The 16901-nt window shown below is 39.7% G+C and overlaps 1 protein-coding gene across 3 annotated transcripts in view; it reads left to right on the top strand.

The window, feature by feature from the left end:
- The window catches only part of LOC309371094 (heparan-alpha-glucosaminide N-acetyltransferase-like), a 179298-nt gene that overhangs the window by 98260 nt on the left and 64137 nt on the right, over positions 1–16901 (top strand). For all 3 annotated transcript variants that reach the window (XM_081913663.1, XM_081913664.1, XM_081913665.1), the window contains one exon: positions 15314–15390. In XM_081913663.1, the coding sequence (XP_081769789.1) occupies positions 15314–15390 (77 nt within the window). The remainder of the gene's footprint in view (positions 1–15313; positions 15391–16901) is intronic.

Here is a 16901-nt window from a genome sequence, read left to right as displayed (position 1 = left end):
TCTAAAAGACTCAATTTACCTTAGTGCTATGTCTGTATTGGTATTACTGTAGGTTTGTGCTTGTGTTGGGTGCTATTGAGCCTGATTTGAAAACAGTATTGAGGGATGCTCTAGGAACAGCTTCTTCCTTAGCCTCCTTACTGCGCTACAACAGTAGCCTGCTATGAATTACCATTTCCTCTCTCTCCATGTACAGAAGTGAATGAATGTCCTGTTTTGTTCCCTGCTTCCCATTATTCTAATTATTATAAATACTTCCTCTTTCTTGCAGCAGCAGCAGCAATCAGGCATCACTTTTTGCAACTAGTTTCTATCCATTTTCTTCATCAGCGGTCCTTGTTCCTTCCATCCCATCTGCTTTTCCTTGACCATCTGTCAAGGCTGAACATATGATCCTGCCTTGCACTGGGTCAGAATGTTGGCCTACCTAGGTCTCCAAGGGGAGCTCTCCAAGGTCTCAAGCATAGGTCTTTCCAGGCCTGCTATCCAAAGTTCTTTTACCGGAGGTGATGGGGATTGAAACTAAAACCTTATGAATGCGAAGAATATGCTCTGTTACAGAGCTGCAGACCTTTCCCAAGATTCTCTCTTGACACTGTCTTAAAGTGAATCCATATGCCATTTTGGATAGGAATTAAGCTCGGTCTTACATGGATTGCACAAACTGCAGTTCTAAACGAAGCAAAACCGACATCCATAATCAGTATCATACATGAATATAACAAGGGGGAAAGCTGTAATAAGCCAGGAAGAGAGGAGGGAGGAAAGCCTAGAAGATTTCTATATCAAATTACTGTGAATTTTCATGCCAGGATGTGAACTGAGTGCATTCAAAGTGGAGGGGATGTTCAGCTGACCTTTTCAGCTGTTTTGAAATGGACTTCGCCAGTGACAGGGAAGTACTGGAAAAATTAGCTGTGGCAAAGAGGAACACTTTGCCTGTGGGTAGGGTTAATAGGCCAGCAAAGGCAGCCTACTGCCTGTCAGAGTAGATTACACATCAAACTGTGGCTCATGGGTTCTATTTACTTCTTTTAAACCATCATTTATAGCATGCATTTTCTTTGCAGTACAACTCAAGAGTGTGATGGTGCTGTTGGCTGTGGTATTTTTTGACATGGGTTTGGTTGTTGCAAGCTAGAGAAAGTTTGAAAAAGTTTTGGTAGGGTCAGGAGAAAAGAGACAATCACAGGAAAGCAAACAAGATCAACTGTAGTAGACCTGTGACTACTACCCAAACTGTGATATGCACACACACTTTAATTTGCTGATCTAATCTGGGAGTGAAGCGTCAAAGACTCAAGACCATAACTGAATATAGCCTACTCCTTCCTAAATCAGAACCTGAGACTTTTAGAAATCTCTTCTCCCCTGGAAATCTGTTGCTGCTCAGATTTGTGATGGCTAAGACAGGCCAGCAAAATGTGGAATTCACCAAGCTAAATGTAACTCACTATTCACATATAATGTCTCACCAGGAGATGCATGAACCTGCCTGTGATTGGAAAAAAATTGATTTTGTTGTGTGCCTAAACACTGATGCAAAAGTAATGGTGGGGTGCATATGCAAACATGCCATCAACCTGGCAATATTCAGGTTGCTCTATCTGCACTTCCAGCTTTTCATTCCAACCCTCCAGTTTAAAGGCTTTGGCCCTGTATACCTGAAGGAGCATCTCCACCCCCATCATTCAGCCCGGACACTGAGGTCCAGCTCAGAGGGCCTTCTGGCAGTCCCTCATTGCAAGAAGTGAGGTTATAGGGAACCAGGCAGCGGGCCTTCACGCCTGCCCTGTGGCCCTCCTGTCAGATGTCAAGGAAAGAAAAAACTATCTGAGGAGGTTTTTAATGTTTGATCTTTTACTGTGGTTTTATAATTTGTTGGAAGCCACCCAGAGTGGCTGGAGCAATTCAGTCAGATGGGTGGCACATAACTAACTAACTAACTAACTAACTAACTAACTAACTAACTAACGTACGTCTCTAGTTATCTCCCTCCGCAACAGCTTCAGGCTTGAACTCTGTCTTCCTTTAATATGCTTTCCCCCGGTGGAGTACACCAACGAACATGCTCCTGCTCCTGAATGCTCCTGTATTCAAGTCCTGCTTGCAGGATTCCCAAAGGCATCTATTTGGCCAATTTTTAAGAACAGGGTGCTGGACTAGATGGTGCATTGGCCTGATCCAATAGGCACTTCTTAGATATGTAATATGTAGGGGGCTGCTCTAACCACTTACCCATTTCAGTTTACCAAGGTTAGCTTCAGGTAGAGGTGTGCCTGGGCAACTCAATTTTCCTTTTGTAAAGTTCTGGTCCTGGTAGATGAAAAAAGCTATAAAGAATTTTTTTTTTTGAGGCAGGCATGTATTAGATTAGTCAGAGGATTGGGTTTGATGGTTGTGTGTGTGCTTCCAGTGTAACATCTGAAGCAAGAACTCATACATCTTTGACAAAATCAGAGGATGCTCACCACTTTTCACCCCCAGATAATGAAACATGTAAACATCAGTGGGTGCATCTCTCCCTGTGAATTTGCCCCATTGGGGGGGGGGAGGAATGAAACAAAATCCCTGCATGTCAAAAATACTACCACATTGCAGGGAGAAAGAGGTTTACTGTAGCATTTCCCCCAATTTGCCAGTGTACTTCATCATGGAGCTTTTTATGTGGGGGAGCAAAATATCATCTCCTCCGCTTTCTGCATCTTTAAGTTGTACAGTCTAAGATTCTGCTATCACAGTCTACCACCTCATTCTGAATAATGTATAGATTTGGATCTAAATGTTGATTGGGTAAAGTGTCTCCATAAAAGCCATTTGTGTGTCGTCATAGCACAATTGAGAGCATTTACCCAAACACTAACATAAATGGTCTGGTGTTATAACTGGCACCTCAATGTGGTTAAACTTTAGTTCTTGAGAGCAGTTAAATATTTGGAGTGATATAACTAGGCCTATTAATTTAATGATGCCCCTGTGGTACGCCTTGTACAATCATCATTTATAGCAATCAGGAAATGGGTCACTGTGCAATTAGTGACATATATACAGAGACGAGCAATTCTATAAATGAAGCAGAAGTAGTAATTTCCTATCCCGAATGGCTAGGCCTTTTGTCTGACAATTTTCTGTGCAACTGCTTTGCAGCTTATTGATATAGGAATCACTCATTGTTAATGAGAGGAAAACATGTAATTTATATTGAATCCCTGAAGTATATAATCATTAATATCTCCCATTTCTATATTATAGCTTTAATAGCAGAGCTAAGGCTGTTGCCCGATTATACTTTTGTGGATCACTCACTCATGTTTCGGAAGCTTGGTCTAAAATAAATACAAAGTGTATTTTGAGCAGACGTGGGCATGGCAGGCTAGATATAGACACAAGTGGGAGTCCACAGGATCTGGATGGATGTCTGAGGGTGGCACACTCAGGAAGGAGCTGCAGGACCCTGGACAGCTCCAAACAGATAATTTGCTTGGTCTAGAGCTCAACTGAGGCCTTTTATTTCTATCACTCCAAGCTATCCCACAGAAACCTCATCCTTTTCCTGGAGAGTCTTGAAGGTGTAATCCTCTGGCACATCTCAGCCAGTCCTGACCAGGCTGGGTTCCTTCTCCTCTGTGTCAGAGTCGTGACAGCTGCTCAGGGTCAAGAGCATATATATTCAATGGACGCAAACTTGTGCATCTGCACAAGCAATCAACCCAGTCAGTTTCCCCCCAATATTTGTGTTTGAGGGAAGAAAGAGGGTTTTGGAGGTCATACAAAAGCAGCCACAAACATTGTATTACATATACAGGCCATTTTATGGGCAACTGGGCATTTGGGATGTGCTCATTAGCTGAAGGGTGTGTGAATCCTGAAAGGTGCCCTGTAGCATGGGATGGAGTTGCTGTTGTCTGGTTTCATTTTATTTTTTTGCTGGTCATTTTGGCTTTTCCCTGGCAGGAGCAAGGAGCAGTTCTCCTGGCAAGCAACTTTCTGTACTGTACATTTGTCTGCTGATCATTGTCAAAGGCTTCACTGCTGCAAGTGTAGCACAATATAGATGCCTAAGATTGTGGTGCTGCTCCCCTAAAAGCTTCAGTTTTCTTTCCCTCAATCCCTGTGATCTCTCAGGTTATCCCTTTGATTATTCCTTCTATGCACCAAGTCTTTCCGGTGCACAGATTCTTAAAAGTCATGTCCACACTGCTTATTACTGGAGATAAGCCCTTATTATGGTCCAATTGATCTTGGTACAAAAACTATACATTATAAAATGTCATTTAAGAGAGAAGCCCCCCAAATTCTATTTAAGATAACCAAATTCTATTTATAGTTGGTTATCATTTGGTATTCCTATCACATGCCTTCCAAGCAATCGCTGTTCCTAGGTCTTACGTAATTGTGCTCTAGAAACACTGTGTGCCAATCAAAAGGTTAATAATTCTGCAAGGAGAGAGCAAGGACCAATCAAGGAAAGGCTCCAGACGTAGACTATTTTAAGTAATTGTGCTGCAACAGAGATGTAATGAGATGGTGATTATAGAGCTGATCATTCGTAATGGTCTGAAGCTGAAGATTTGGCTGGTTGTTTCAGATCAATATGTGAACTCCAGCCTTCCTCATCACTGCAGCTTCTAGCTGTGTGTGAGAACCTCTCCTCTCCAACCATTCTCTCTGCCAGTTTTCCTCCCCCTATCAGAGTCTAACTTCTGGCATTTTCTCCTTTCTGTCATTCATCTGCGCCACTTTTTCTTCCAACCCTCCTTTCCTAGGTTCCATTGCGTTCTTCAGACCTCCCTTTTCATGGACTTCTTCCTTCTATTTTCCTAGTGTAACAAAAGTTTCTTGGCCTATGTTTTACTTGATAAGAAGTCAATGAGATATAACTTTGTATTCCAAAGAGTTAATTATTAAAAATCCTTTTAAGACTTACTCATTGGAGTTAAACACAAATCAAAAGCTCCCAGTCTATTCGGATGAATAGTTCAGGCACTTTTGGTTTGTGTTTTTGGTTTTGTGAGTTTGATGGTTGAACAAGAGTGGATAATTTATTATGTAATTTATTATTTCTTAATCACAACATGATCAGCGGATATGGCTGCAACTTAGATTGTGATGAAGTCTATTTGCAACAAAAGACACCTATGTGAATGAGTTAAAGGACAGTATGAAATAAGGACAGGTTATTATTTTGAAGGGATCACGCTCTAGCTGAATTTATTTCATCTTCAATGACAGCCAGTATTTCAGCGTGGAATTTCTATATGCAGTCAAAAGTGTCTGGCCTGGTGTTAATTGTTCTGTCTGAATTAATATGGCCATGTTATTTATTGGAACAGAGCAATCAGACCCAGCTGCTGACTGTAGCATGGGGGGCCCATTTCAATTAACAGGCCTATCCTCCCAAAGGAGCAATTGCATGAAATGAGCAGCAGGCATACAATGAAAACAGAGGGGGTGGGTGCCTGCCTTTTGGAGAACAAAGATAGTGTTTTGTGCAGGATAGAAGATAATCAAAAACAGTCTTTGCTGCACCAGCTTACCTTTTGTCAAACTGGGGATAAATTTCAATTTGAAAACCAAGTATATTTACTAGCTTCATGGCAAATCTGAAATGCTGATGGGACAAAAGTCATCTTCTTTGTCTCAGGTCTGAAATAACTGGCTGGATAACTAACTAAATTGTGAGCATGCTCAAAAGTTATGCTCAAAAATGAATTTATTTATTTTTTTGCATAACCTTCACTGCCTTATGCCCTGTGTTTTCTTCTTTAAGGGTCTACCCCTGCCCTTTACTCTGCAGTTTTGTAAAGCTGTGTATATTACATATGCCAGGTTTTGCTGGTGTGGTCACATTGCCATATGCCACTGTACTAGTGCTATACTGGGAGGTATGGCTGGCCGACTTATTTAGCACCTGAGGTTGTGCCATTGGACTGATTTAACAGGGCTTGTGTAAGATGAAGTTCAATTTTAGAACACCCCATTTGTCTTGGGGAAATGTCTACAGTCCATTAGAAGCGCTCTTGATTCAAAGAAGTAGGCATTATTCACTCCACTATGCCTTTTGTTGTTACTTTGACTCATTGATGATATAAAATTCCCCAGGGAGCTATTAATCCTTCTGCTACTGAAATGTTAGTAAATTTTGGTACATAGGGCATCACCTTCCTGCCTTTTATAGCACTGATAGTTTGTTGTGTCTCATCTCATAGCAGCATATTGCTTTTCTCATTAGGAGCTTTGATGTGGCCAATTTCATTGGCTTTTTCATTTGTGCTTCTTTAAAATCATGTTCTCTGGTGAATTATGAGCCAGTAAAACACCAGCTCTTTGATCAGAGCACATGTGTCTGGGTGGTTGTTCAAGAATACTGCAATATTATATATTCCAAGCAATGCAAGCACACTAGGTGTCAAGATGTAATTCTAATCAAAAGCACTGTATAACTTCATCTCTTGTCAGTTTTGTTTTTATTGGGTTAAATAAACGGGGTTTAAAATACTCAACACAGTACAGTCAAACAGGAATAACTAAGCAAAATGGTAGACAGAATGCATTATGAACTTTTTAGTGGTTTCAAATATGATGGCCCTGTCTTTCTTAATAGATAGCATTATTTGTTAAGTACTCAAAGAGCTTCACATACACGATCCCTACAACTATGATGTAATTAAGGCTGGTACAATTATCACTACATTAGGGGTTATTTTGTGTTTGCAGGTGTGTGAGAGAGATAGACAGAGAGAATGGCTTGCCTAAAGCTATTTAAACTACAAACTTATACTTACTTTATTGGGGGTATGTCTTATTGAATTAAGTGGGACTTACTTCTGAGTACCCATTTATTTATTTCATACAGTGGAAACTGTTCTACATTCTGAGAACCAACAAGAATTTATAACTGCAGAAATAAAATAGACTGATTTGGAAGGGCTTGGGAGCAAATAACAGTCTTCAACCAAAAAAACCACCCATGTTGGGCTTGCAGAGAACTGGTGCCACAGTGCTTTCCCAGAGGAACATATGGCACCATCAACAAATCTTCATCCACAGAACTCAGCGACCAGGAAGGGATGCAGGGGGAGAGATGACTTCTCAGATATTATCCATATCCATTTGATTGCATTGTTGGTGAGTTTGTTGTTGAGATTTGCCATTGTTGCCACTTGCCCAGGTGAAGAGAAACCTTTGTTCTCTTTGGACACTAATATATTGTGTTTCACATGCCTGATGTTTGGTAGTAGTACACTTCCAGTAAAGGTTTGAGGGACACTGTTCTCCTGTGGCTACTGTGAGCTTGGTGAGGCAGCAACAGCAACATTAGTCTGAGGGAGAGGACTGTATTTCCTTACTGTTCCCTCAGTGCTTCCAGCAGTCTCCTGCAGCAAGCGGTTCAGAAGCCAGAAGCTGCTGATTCCATATTCTCAACAAGACTTGCAAGCCTTTCGAAAGAGTGTAAATGGAGCTGTAATGGAAATGTTAGAATTAAGAAGTTTAAAATGTTATGATAGTTTAGAGAATGTCATGGAATTGAGACAACTTCTTGGGGGGGGGGGGAGAGGAAACAGGGATGATCCAGCTCACCCTATGTGCATAGCTAATATACAATTTAAAAATAATCTCTTCCATACGTTTAAAAAGACATGAGCAGATTCGATCCATTATAAAATGAGGCAATTGTATATTGAGTTGAATGTCGATAGAATCTAAACTGCAAGTGATTCAGTCAAGCAAATAATCAGGATCAGAAGTAGCATTATATTTAACAGATAAACACACTACTTCTGTGAACAGATTGTATGGTATTCCCCTAATTATATCCCTTTTTAAATTTCAGATATCCAAATGGCTTGCAAATACTGTTGATGTTTTGCTCTGAGACTCAGAAAACCTTGTAGTTCCTCTTAATTCCCCACCCCATTGCTTGTAATATGTACGGTAACTTACAAAATGGACATACTTTGACACTTTCGCATACATTAAATATTCCAGTGATTATTGTTTGCAGTTAGCTGAGGCATGAAAGCTTTTCTTTAGCGGATGTTTTATTTATATTTTAAAGTTTGTCATGTTGTAAAATATCATCAACACAGTAATAGCCCTACACTCAGAGCCATCCCATGATATCTCTATCCCTGATACAGATAAAATGTGTGACTTCTTACTCTTCTGTGAAAGGAATCGGGAATGGGAATCAACTTTGATTTACTGCCCTTGGTCCCTCTTCTGTCTTCTTCCAGTCAGATGGGCTGGAGACAGAACAGGAGTCAATCCATGATGGTTATCTGAGGTACAGCAATCACTGGCTGCACCACATTGGGGACCTCTGGTGTCAGAAGTTACGCTGATGGAGCAAAGGAGGCGAGAACAGCAAGCATCATCGTTTTCTGCCTTCAACTTGCTAATTGGTGAAAATGAAATCCAACTGATCCTTTCTGAAAATGGTGTGAAATATTTGTCATTTGGAAGCATAGGCTCTTACATACTTTCACAGAAAACACATCAGTAGTTCTGAAACAATTTTAAGCTGAGATTCCAAGTTGAAACTGGGTCTTGGTAGCAATTAAAATCCTCTTTGTCGGAGGCTACCTTGAAAATGTATTAATTGGCACATGGCATTAACTGATACCTTGACATTAGAATAAAGTGAATAATTAGGAGACAACTGAATTGCTTATGACCTTATTGTGAAATTACCCAATTGTTTTCTCTCCTCATTGGAGAACTCTTAGTTCACTGTGCATTGAACCATATCACTATTAAAATTTAATATTTCCCTTTTCTATCAGAAGTGACCTGCAACAATTAAGCTACTGTGTGCATCTCTGAGGAGGGGACTGATTTAAATATTGTAAATTTGATCATCTCTGTTTACTTTCTCTGCTGCTACCAGACTGGAAAGGAAGGTGGCAAAAAACCAGCAAGAATTTGGTATAATACCATTATTTGGGATGTACCGCTTTTCGAAAATGACTTAACCTCTGCCTCTGTTGCTAGGACAACTAATGGATATAATTGGAAAAATCTATGTTAAAGAGACACAGGGTGTGAATGAGTAGAGGAGCTGAAGAATTTTTGAAGTGTTATGGTATAATGATGAAATTAATGGACTGAAATGCTATATGAGCAAATTGTATTCCCTCAACACTTCATATTTTAACTCCCAAACTTGCATTTCCCCCTCAAATTGTTGATCCTGTATCTCAAGCTTATAAATACTCCATGAAAAGTTCCTATAAAAACACAGGTTCATTTAACACACCAATGCAATGCTTAATAACCTGCAATGTAATCTGAAAATTGCAACACATTCTCCTGGGATTAAAAATAATGTCTCTAATGGCATTTTCACATGGATTCATATTGACCCACAAAAGAGTTAAGAATTAGATCATACCATATAACTCTATCGAATTTTTAGACAGGGTCCACGACAAGCATGCCTTCTTTGACTCTCTGTTCATTATGTTTCAAGATATTTAACTGACCTGAAATCAATGAAGCTGTGTTGGATTTCTTGAAAAGATATAACGGTAAAAAGAGAAAGAAGATCTCAAGAAAAGGTTTTTGGTCTGTTCAGAGATCTAAGGATCCAGTCCCAGTCATGCCAAAATCTGAAATGTTGACTACTCTTAAATAACGCTTAAGGAAAAGTGTTCCTTCCTACCCATTTTCACCCCAACATTAAACTAGCTGTGTTTGTCACTTGATAGCAGTACCTGGACATGTTTGTGTGTTTCATTTGGGGATCCTAGGATTACTGACCAAACACTTGTATATTTGTGGAACAATATTTGTACCTGAGTCCAGTGTGACGTGTGAACAGATCTATTAATGATGACTAGGGCTATCTTTTTGATGGAAGCCTTATTTTGCAATGCTCATTTATGAGTGCTGTTGCTGGCTAGTAGCTTTGAAGTTTTGCTGCAGACTTTCCCCTCACTATATATTGCTGCTTCCTTCAGGATTCAGATAAGGAAAATATCAGTGTCTCTTCTTTCTGTTACCTAGCCTGAGAAATACTTGTATCCGAATGGTTAATAAATCACTTCTTGTACCTGAGCATTAGCGTGGAAAGATAAGTGGTACAAATATTCTTATGTTTTCTGGGCTAGCAAAGACACGCTCCCTAGAAATACAGCTGATAGCAGTGGATCATATGAGATAGCAGGCTAGCACAAAAATAGTCCTTTATAATAAGAATAATAAAAAGCATGTAATGGCTTAGAAAATGAGACAAAAGTGCTAATTTGTTTGCAGAGCAAGCTGAAGCAAAATCCACAAGAGAGAGAGAGAGGGGAAACAATGTGAAAAATTAGAATGTAGGAAAAGTAATATTACAAAGTGTGTCAAAGCACCCACAGATACGGTCAGTACAAATGAATAAAAGAGGAAATGAATGGTTTTCTATGTTTGCCATTGGTAGGCAATATGTTTGGTGTGTTGGGTTGTTGCTAGTATGGTTTCTTGCTTTAAATCATGTAAGAATCGTATCATAAAGCCATTAAAAACATATATGGTGGCATTGCTCTTGGAGCACGGTGTACAGTGCTGGTTGCTGCCCCTCAAAAAGGGTATTAGAGAGCTGAAAATAGTTAAGAAAATGGTTAAGAAATGCTTAAGAAAATGATCATGGGGCTGGAACAACTCCCTTATAGGGAAAGGCTACATTTTAGTTTAGGGGCAAATGAACGAGAGGGAGAAGAAGAAGAAGAAGATGATGATGATGATGATGATACTGGCTGGGTTTCCCCAGCCATTCTGGGCGGCTTCCAACAAAATATTAAAATACAATAATTCATCAAATATTAAAAGCTTCCCTAAACAGTGATGTATAAAATAAAGCACAATGTAGAGACAGTAGTTGGGGAGAGATTTTTCTCTCCCTCTCTCATAATGCTAACACTTGGGATCATCCACTGAGGCTGAATGGTGTTGGATTCAGGACAGACAGAAGTTCTTTTTCACCCAGTGGATAGTGATGGCTGCTAATGTGGACAGATTTAGAGGGGAGTCAGACAGCTTCATGGCAGATCAGGCTGCCAATGGTTGCTAGTCATGATGGCTATGTAATGCTTCTATTATCAGAGGCAATGTGCTTCTGAATACCAATTGCTGCTGATCATGAGCTAGAAAGGAATACTGCACACATGGCCAGTTTGAAGGATTTGACTAGGTGCGTCTTTGATGCAGCTGGGCTCTTCTTAACTGTTGTGCGCTTTGCTATTGGAGTAAATGGACAGTAGCCACGTACCAGGCCACTGTGGTAAATGAGATGAGCAGTAGCAGGCCCATGGCCTGTCAAAAGGCTAAAAACAGAATAGCTTTTTTATGAGGAAGTGGGTTAGGTAGGATATACAGTGGTATCTCGGGTTACATACGCTTCAGTGGCGCGGCGACAGCGGGAGGCCCCATTAGCTAAATTGGTGCTTCAGGTTAAGAACGGTTTCAGGTTAAGCATGGACCTCCGGAACGAATTAAGTACTTAACCTGAGGTACCACTATAACAGAGGAAAGAGGACAAATGTAGGAGGCAAGCAGATGAATGGGTAACAATGGTTCTTAACTGGCCCCACATCTGTGGACTACTGTAAGTGATGATGGACCACTTAATAAATTAATTTTATTCACTGCCAGCACCATTATCAAAACCAGGGCTATGTTATGAGTATCATGGTCCCTAGGCTACTAAGGCTACTAAGGTAGGTTCCTTTAACTGATTCATTTTTAGGGAATAGATAGTAGATTGCAGAAGCACTGTGTTATTCTGTTGAATAATCCCAGCCCCGGTCAAAACAGACTTGATCTTCATTGTCAGAAGAAATAAATCGGGTGCAAATCCCAACTGTTCTGTGGACCACAGTTTGAGGAATATTGTACCCAAGAATCTGTGGAAGTGGAATATACCACTTAAAATGGTAAGTGCCTAAAGACAGGGACCTGTCTTTAGTTTATGTTGCTCAGTACAACACCATATATACACTGAAGGTGCAATATAAATAATACTAAATGCTTCTGCAACAACTTGAATGTATGCTCATCTTAATTTCTTCTTGCTGGTATCCTTGACATTTTCAGTTTTCAAAAAAAGATGCACCAAATTTAATTTATATTAATCTGTCCTATGAAGATTTCATGGGAAAGTTTAAACAAGCTTGAGTCAGTGGGGCATTCTGCTATCTGCATCATGGCAGCTGCTGATGCTATTTCAAGGAGCTAAAGCACACATGTTGCTCCAGGACTTTTCTTACTGGGTTAAATGACAGCCATCCCATATTGTCACAACTTACAAGCCACCCCCTACACAAAGGGTAGGTAAAATACCACAAAGAACCCAATACTGCCTGCAAAACACCCAAAGAAACTCAGAATAGTCTGGAAAATGAACATGCTATAAGAAGCAGCTGCTTACGAGAAGACCAAGTTTTGGCTTAATTCCAGTTCTCAGTATTTGTTGCTTAAGGGTTTCAAGGTTAAATGGGACCAGACAATCAGAAAAACGGTTCCTGAATTTTAATTGGATGGCTACTTCACTCCATAGTTGGCCTGCCATCCAAAAGGAAAAAAGAAATGGATAAAATGAACCTAGTAACAGATGTACACATGAGATCTATAAGATCTCTGTATAACTGAAAGATATATGTATTACCATATGTCTTACTGTATATATATATGTACTATTGAATACAAAATGAATGTATTACTGAGAAATATCTAGTATGACTACCACTTTCCTTTATTTTGCCTCCCACTAGGTTTTAGTAAAGACTTTGAATAATATTTTAATAATAAGATTTATAGACCCATTGCAAATGGGACAGGACAAACTGTTATGAAGTGTTGGACAAATTTAAACTTTACAAGAAGTCTTGCAGGGTTTCTTTCTTTTAATAATATGAAGCAGCAATGTTTTCACATGAAATCTTACCAATGGGAAAACAGTTTTGTGTAGATGTCCAAATTCATTGCTAGGTATTAAGCATTTCCTCTTCTCTTTAAATACAGCTACATCTGTATTGAAAATTTAAGAGGATGGCTGAAGTTGATGATTTTAGCTGTTATTGTTCTTCATTTTATTAAAGGAGGTTTTATTATTATAGTATACTTCTGATAGTGCAAGCTGCCCTGAGGGCAATGTGGCAGAGTTCTTTTTAACAACAAATACAAATATGCATAAAGGCATGTGTTGATGCAGATATTTCTTTTAAAATTCACATATGATTAATAATCTGCCATATTGGGTCTCCTTTGTTAGGCAAAAATAAGAATAAAATTCCAAATGTATCTAACACTAAAAACTGATTTGCTGGATATTTCTGTAAAAACATAGTCTGGCATATTTTCAGATAACTAAAGAAGTAATTTAAGAGGTGCTCTGTTTTGCAAAATGTTGCATATTAGGCAGAAAAATAAGAGTATAGGAATGGATGGAATAGCCTAGCCTTCAGGAATCAGCTGTGGTGGCTGCATGAGGCATCTCTCATAGCTTTTCTAGCAAGTGCAAGAATTAATTAATGCCATCTATCCTTCTGCTTCTGACCTCAGGTTGTCATATTCCGTTTTCCCACTCATTGATCTGTAATATAACCTTCCATTTCCTGCAAGAGCTGTTAAGTAAAAGAAAATGCATAATGGTTGTGCTCCTGAACCACCATAACACCTGCACAGTGCTGGGGGTGGCGGCACATGGGAAGACTAGAAAGAGCATCAGCAACTTGCACAGTTGAAATGATGCACTGTCATATTTTCGGTTACAATTTCAAATTGAGAAAAATGTGGAATATTGAATAACCAGCTGTTTGAATAGTATTTTTTCATTGTTCAAAACCAACACCAAAAACAGTGTCCCTCTCTACCTTCTTCTTCTTCTTCTTCTTCTTCTTCTTCTTCTTCTTCTTCTTCTTCTTCTTCTTCTTCTTCTTCTTCTTCTTCATAAAATGCTCTCTCTATTAGCACCTAAGTGCATTGTCATCCCAAGGGCAAGCATGAAAAGTATTCATTAAACTGAAACTAATTAATCTCCTCTGTCTCCTTATATAAAAAAATAATAATGCCAAAAGCAATATATTTTTGTATGGTTAGGCTAAAACAGCAGCTGCTGATGGCTCCCTACAAAACAAAATGAGCCAAATTATCAATTTCCGTAACTCTCCTTATCTAGGACCAGAGGAAGCTGCTGCTCATTATGACCTGAATGTTTTGTTTATACGAATATTTTGTTACAACAGCCCTTGGTTGCTGTATGGTCTGTGTCTTTTTGAAGGTTCAAGAACCTGAAGCTGGCCATGCAACCTAGTGCAGCACCTTCATGAGAGTAATAATGGACGTGCAATTTCACAAACTTGAATGAAGCATAGGTGTATCTCTAGAAATTCTGGAAGGCACAAGCAGACTCGGCCCCGGAAGTTGGTCAACAAGACCCAAACATATGGCTCCTAACCGCTACATGGTAGTTTTCCGGAAGAGGGAGCTACCGGCCTCATTATGTACCTCCACTGCGGATGGCCAAAGTGTGATACTACAATTCAGCAGGGTTCTGGGGTCAATTGCATTCCACCTGGTCTGATAAAGCTACTGATTCTGCCCCGACATTTTAGTCTCAGCAACTTGTGGTTAAGGTGTGGACAGAAGTATTTTGAAGAGCTGCTCCAGGTATCCTGTTTGTTGAGTATTCTTCCTGATTCGCTTGGTTTAAATAGAATTTTAAGGTGGGCAAATGGTCCATTGCTTAGTTGCAGTTGTGTAGTGAGGTATACACATATTTCTAAGGCAATCTACATATGCAGTGGGTTTATATCCCAGCGAACCTCAGGCAACATACATGTAGTTCCCAGGCACTCACCCATCGAAGCACTGACCAGACCTACAGTACAGACCTGCTTAGCTTCAGTAAGGTGGCAACCTCCTGTCAAATGGCAAAATCTTTCCAGGCTTTACCATTTCAGACTGCATTTTTAGGGTAGGACATATGAATGTGCTTTCAACAGAGATATGGGTAGGAGAAGCAATCCTTTCTGCACATAGAAAATTAGCATGCTAAGATTCCTTTGTCTTGCCATGGTAAAAATATATATAGATTACCTGTTGTTGTTTTCTTTTAATGCATGCTAAGAGTCTTTCTTTAATGTAATGTAAGTATGTTCAAATTATTTAACACAAACTTACCCATTCACAGAGAAGAATGTTATCATTCTAAGTTGTTTAGTCAATCTGATTTTTAATCTTATTTCTAACCTTTAGGTACGGCAGTGTCACTGCCCAAAACCAGCAATTTTTTACCTGGTTTCCTAACCCATTAACCCTTTTCCCCTTTCAGATTTTCTCTCACCATCATGGTTTTTCTGAACTGTGGAGGCGGGGGCTACTGGTTCTTTGAGCATGCTGCGTGGAATGGTAGGGGACAACTTCCCATTGCATTTGCTGCATCCCTAAGCACTTTATACAAATCAGCAAACTCATTATTGATCTCCAAAAGAAACAGGAATTAATATGGCCTACCATATCCTCTGTAGGTAAAGAGTATTTAACAATGAACTCTGCTTAAACTTCATAAAAGCCTCTTCAGCAAATCAGCAGGAAAAAATATTGATCTTAAAATAAGCATGTGAATGCTAATTGTATTTTGCCTTTCCACTGGAGGACCATTACTTTATTTAGCTGGAGTTCATCCTTTAATTTTATTGTCTCAGTGCATTGTCTATGAGGCCATTTTCTTTAGGTTTAAGCAAGGTCTGTAACAGCTCCGTTTTGCTGACCCTTCCTTTTTTGCAAGGAGTATATTGACTTCTGAGAGCTAGAGAAGCTTTTAAGATCATGTTACAGTAGCCCCAATCTGAGTTACATATTGTGTAACAATGGTTTCCTGTTATTGGGCTCTCGGTTAAATGGATTAGCATGATGCCAAGTACAATAATTGCCTCGCTCTGTATTTTAGCTCAGAAATCAATTGGCGGTACTTCTGAACTGCCATCTTCATAACACAGGCTTTAATTACATGCACAGTTTAATCTGGGAAAACCACACGTCTTTCCCAGTCCTGCTTCAGTCACGAGAGTATTGGTTTGGTGGATCTCCTCTTACAACTTGTCAACGTTCAACAAATGTTTCTTGAAATATTCCTCTGTCCCTGCCAATTGGCACTGGCCCACTGACTCTGTGAAACAAAGTTAGATATATCTTCATCACTTTTGTGTTGTGAAGTTACTGAACAGGGAAAAGAGCATACTAGAAATGAAGGGTCATTCATTTCATATTATGTTGTCCTCACTTACTAATGTGTATGTGGACTGTTATACAGTGGTACCTCGGGTTACATACGCTTCAGGTTACATATGCTTCAGGTTACAGACTCTGCTAACCCAGAAATATTACCTTGGGTTAAGAACTTTGCTTCAGGATGAGAATAGAAATTGTGCAGCAGCGGCACAGGGGCAGCAGGAGGCCCTATTCGCTAAAGTGGTGCTTCAGGTTAAGAACAGTTTCAGGTTAAGAACAGACCTCCAGAATGAATTAAGTTCTTAACCTGAGGTACCACTGTATACACTTGCATGGCCATTCACATGTTACATAAAGTCTGACCAGCTGGAGCTTCCAAGCCAGGCACAATCTACCAGTCATTCATAGTGGCTTGCCAAGTCCTTGACAACTCTTCTGTTTTTGAGGTCCAGGCAGCAAAATTAGAGTTATAAGGCTCTGGGTTGCTTGCCATACATTGTTAGTGGGCTGTGTTTGACTTGGTGTGCCATAACCTGGGCAGGGTCTGTGTTTTAAGACATGGGACCCATCTGCACTATACATTTAAAGCAGGGTTATATCACTTTGAACAATCACAAGATTCCCCCAAAGACTCTTGGGTTGTTAAGCCTACTGACAGTTGTTAGGAGAACTGCACTTCCCTAAATCCG

Source organism: Podarcis melisellensis, assembly GCF_964234715.1.
Source record: "Podarcis melisellensis genome assembly, chromosome: 5".
NCBI lineage: Eukaryota > Metazoa > Chordata > Lepidosauria > Squamata > Lacertidae > Podarcis > Podarcis melisellensis.
Note: the sequence above shows the minus strand (reverse complement) of the source record. Positions and strands in the feature narration are given on the sequence as shown.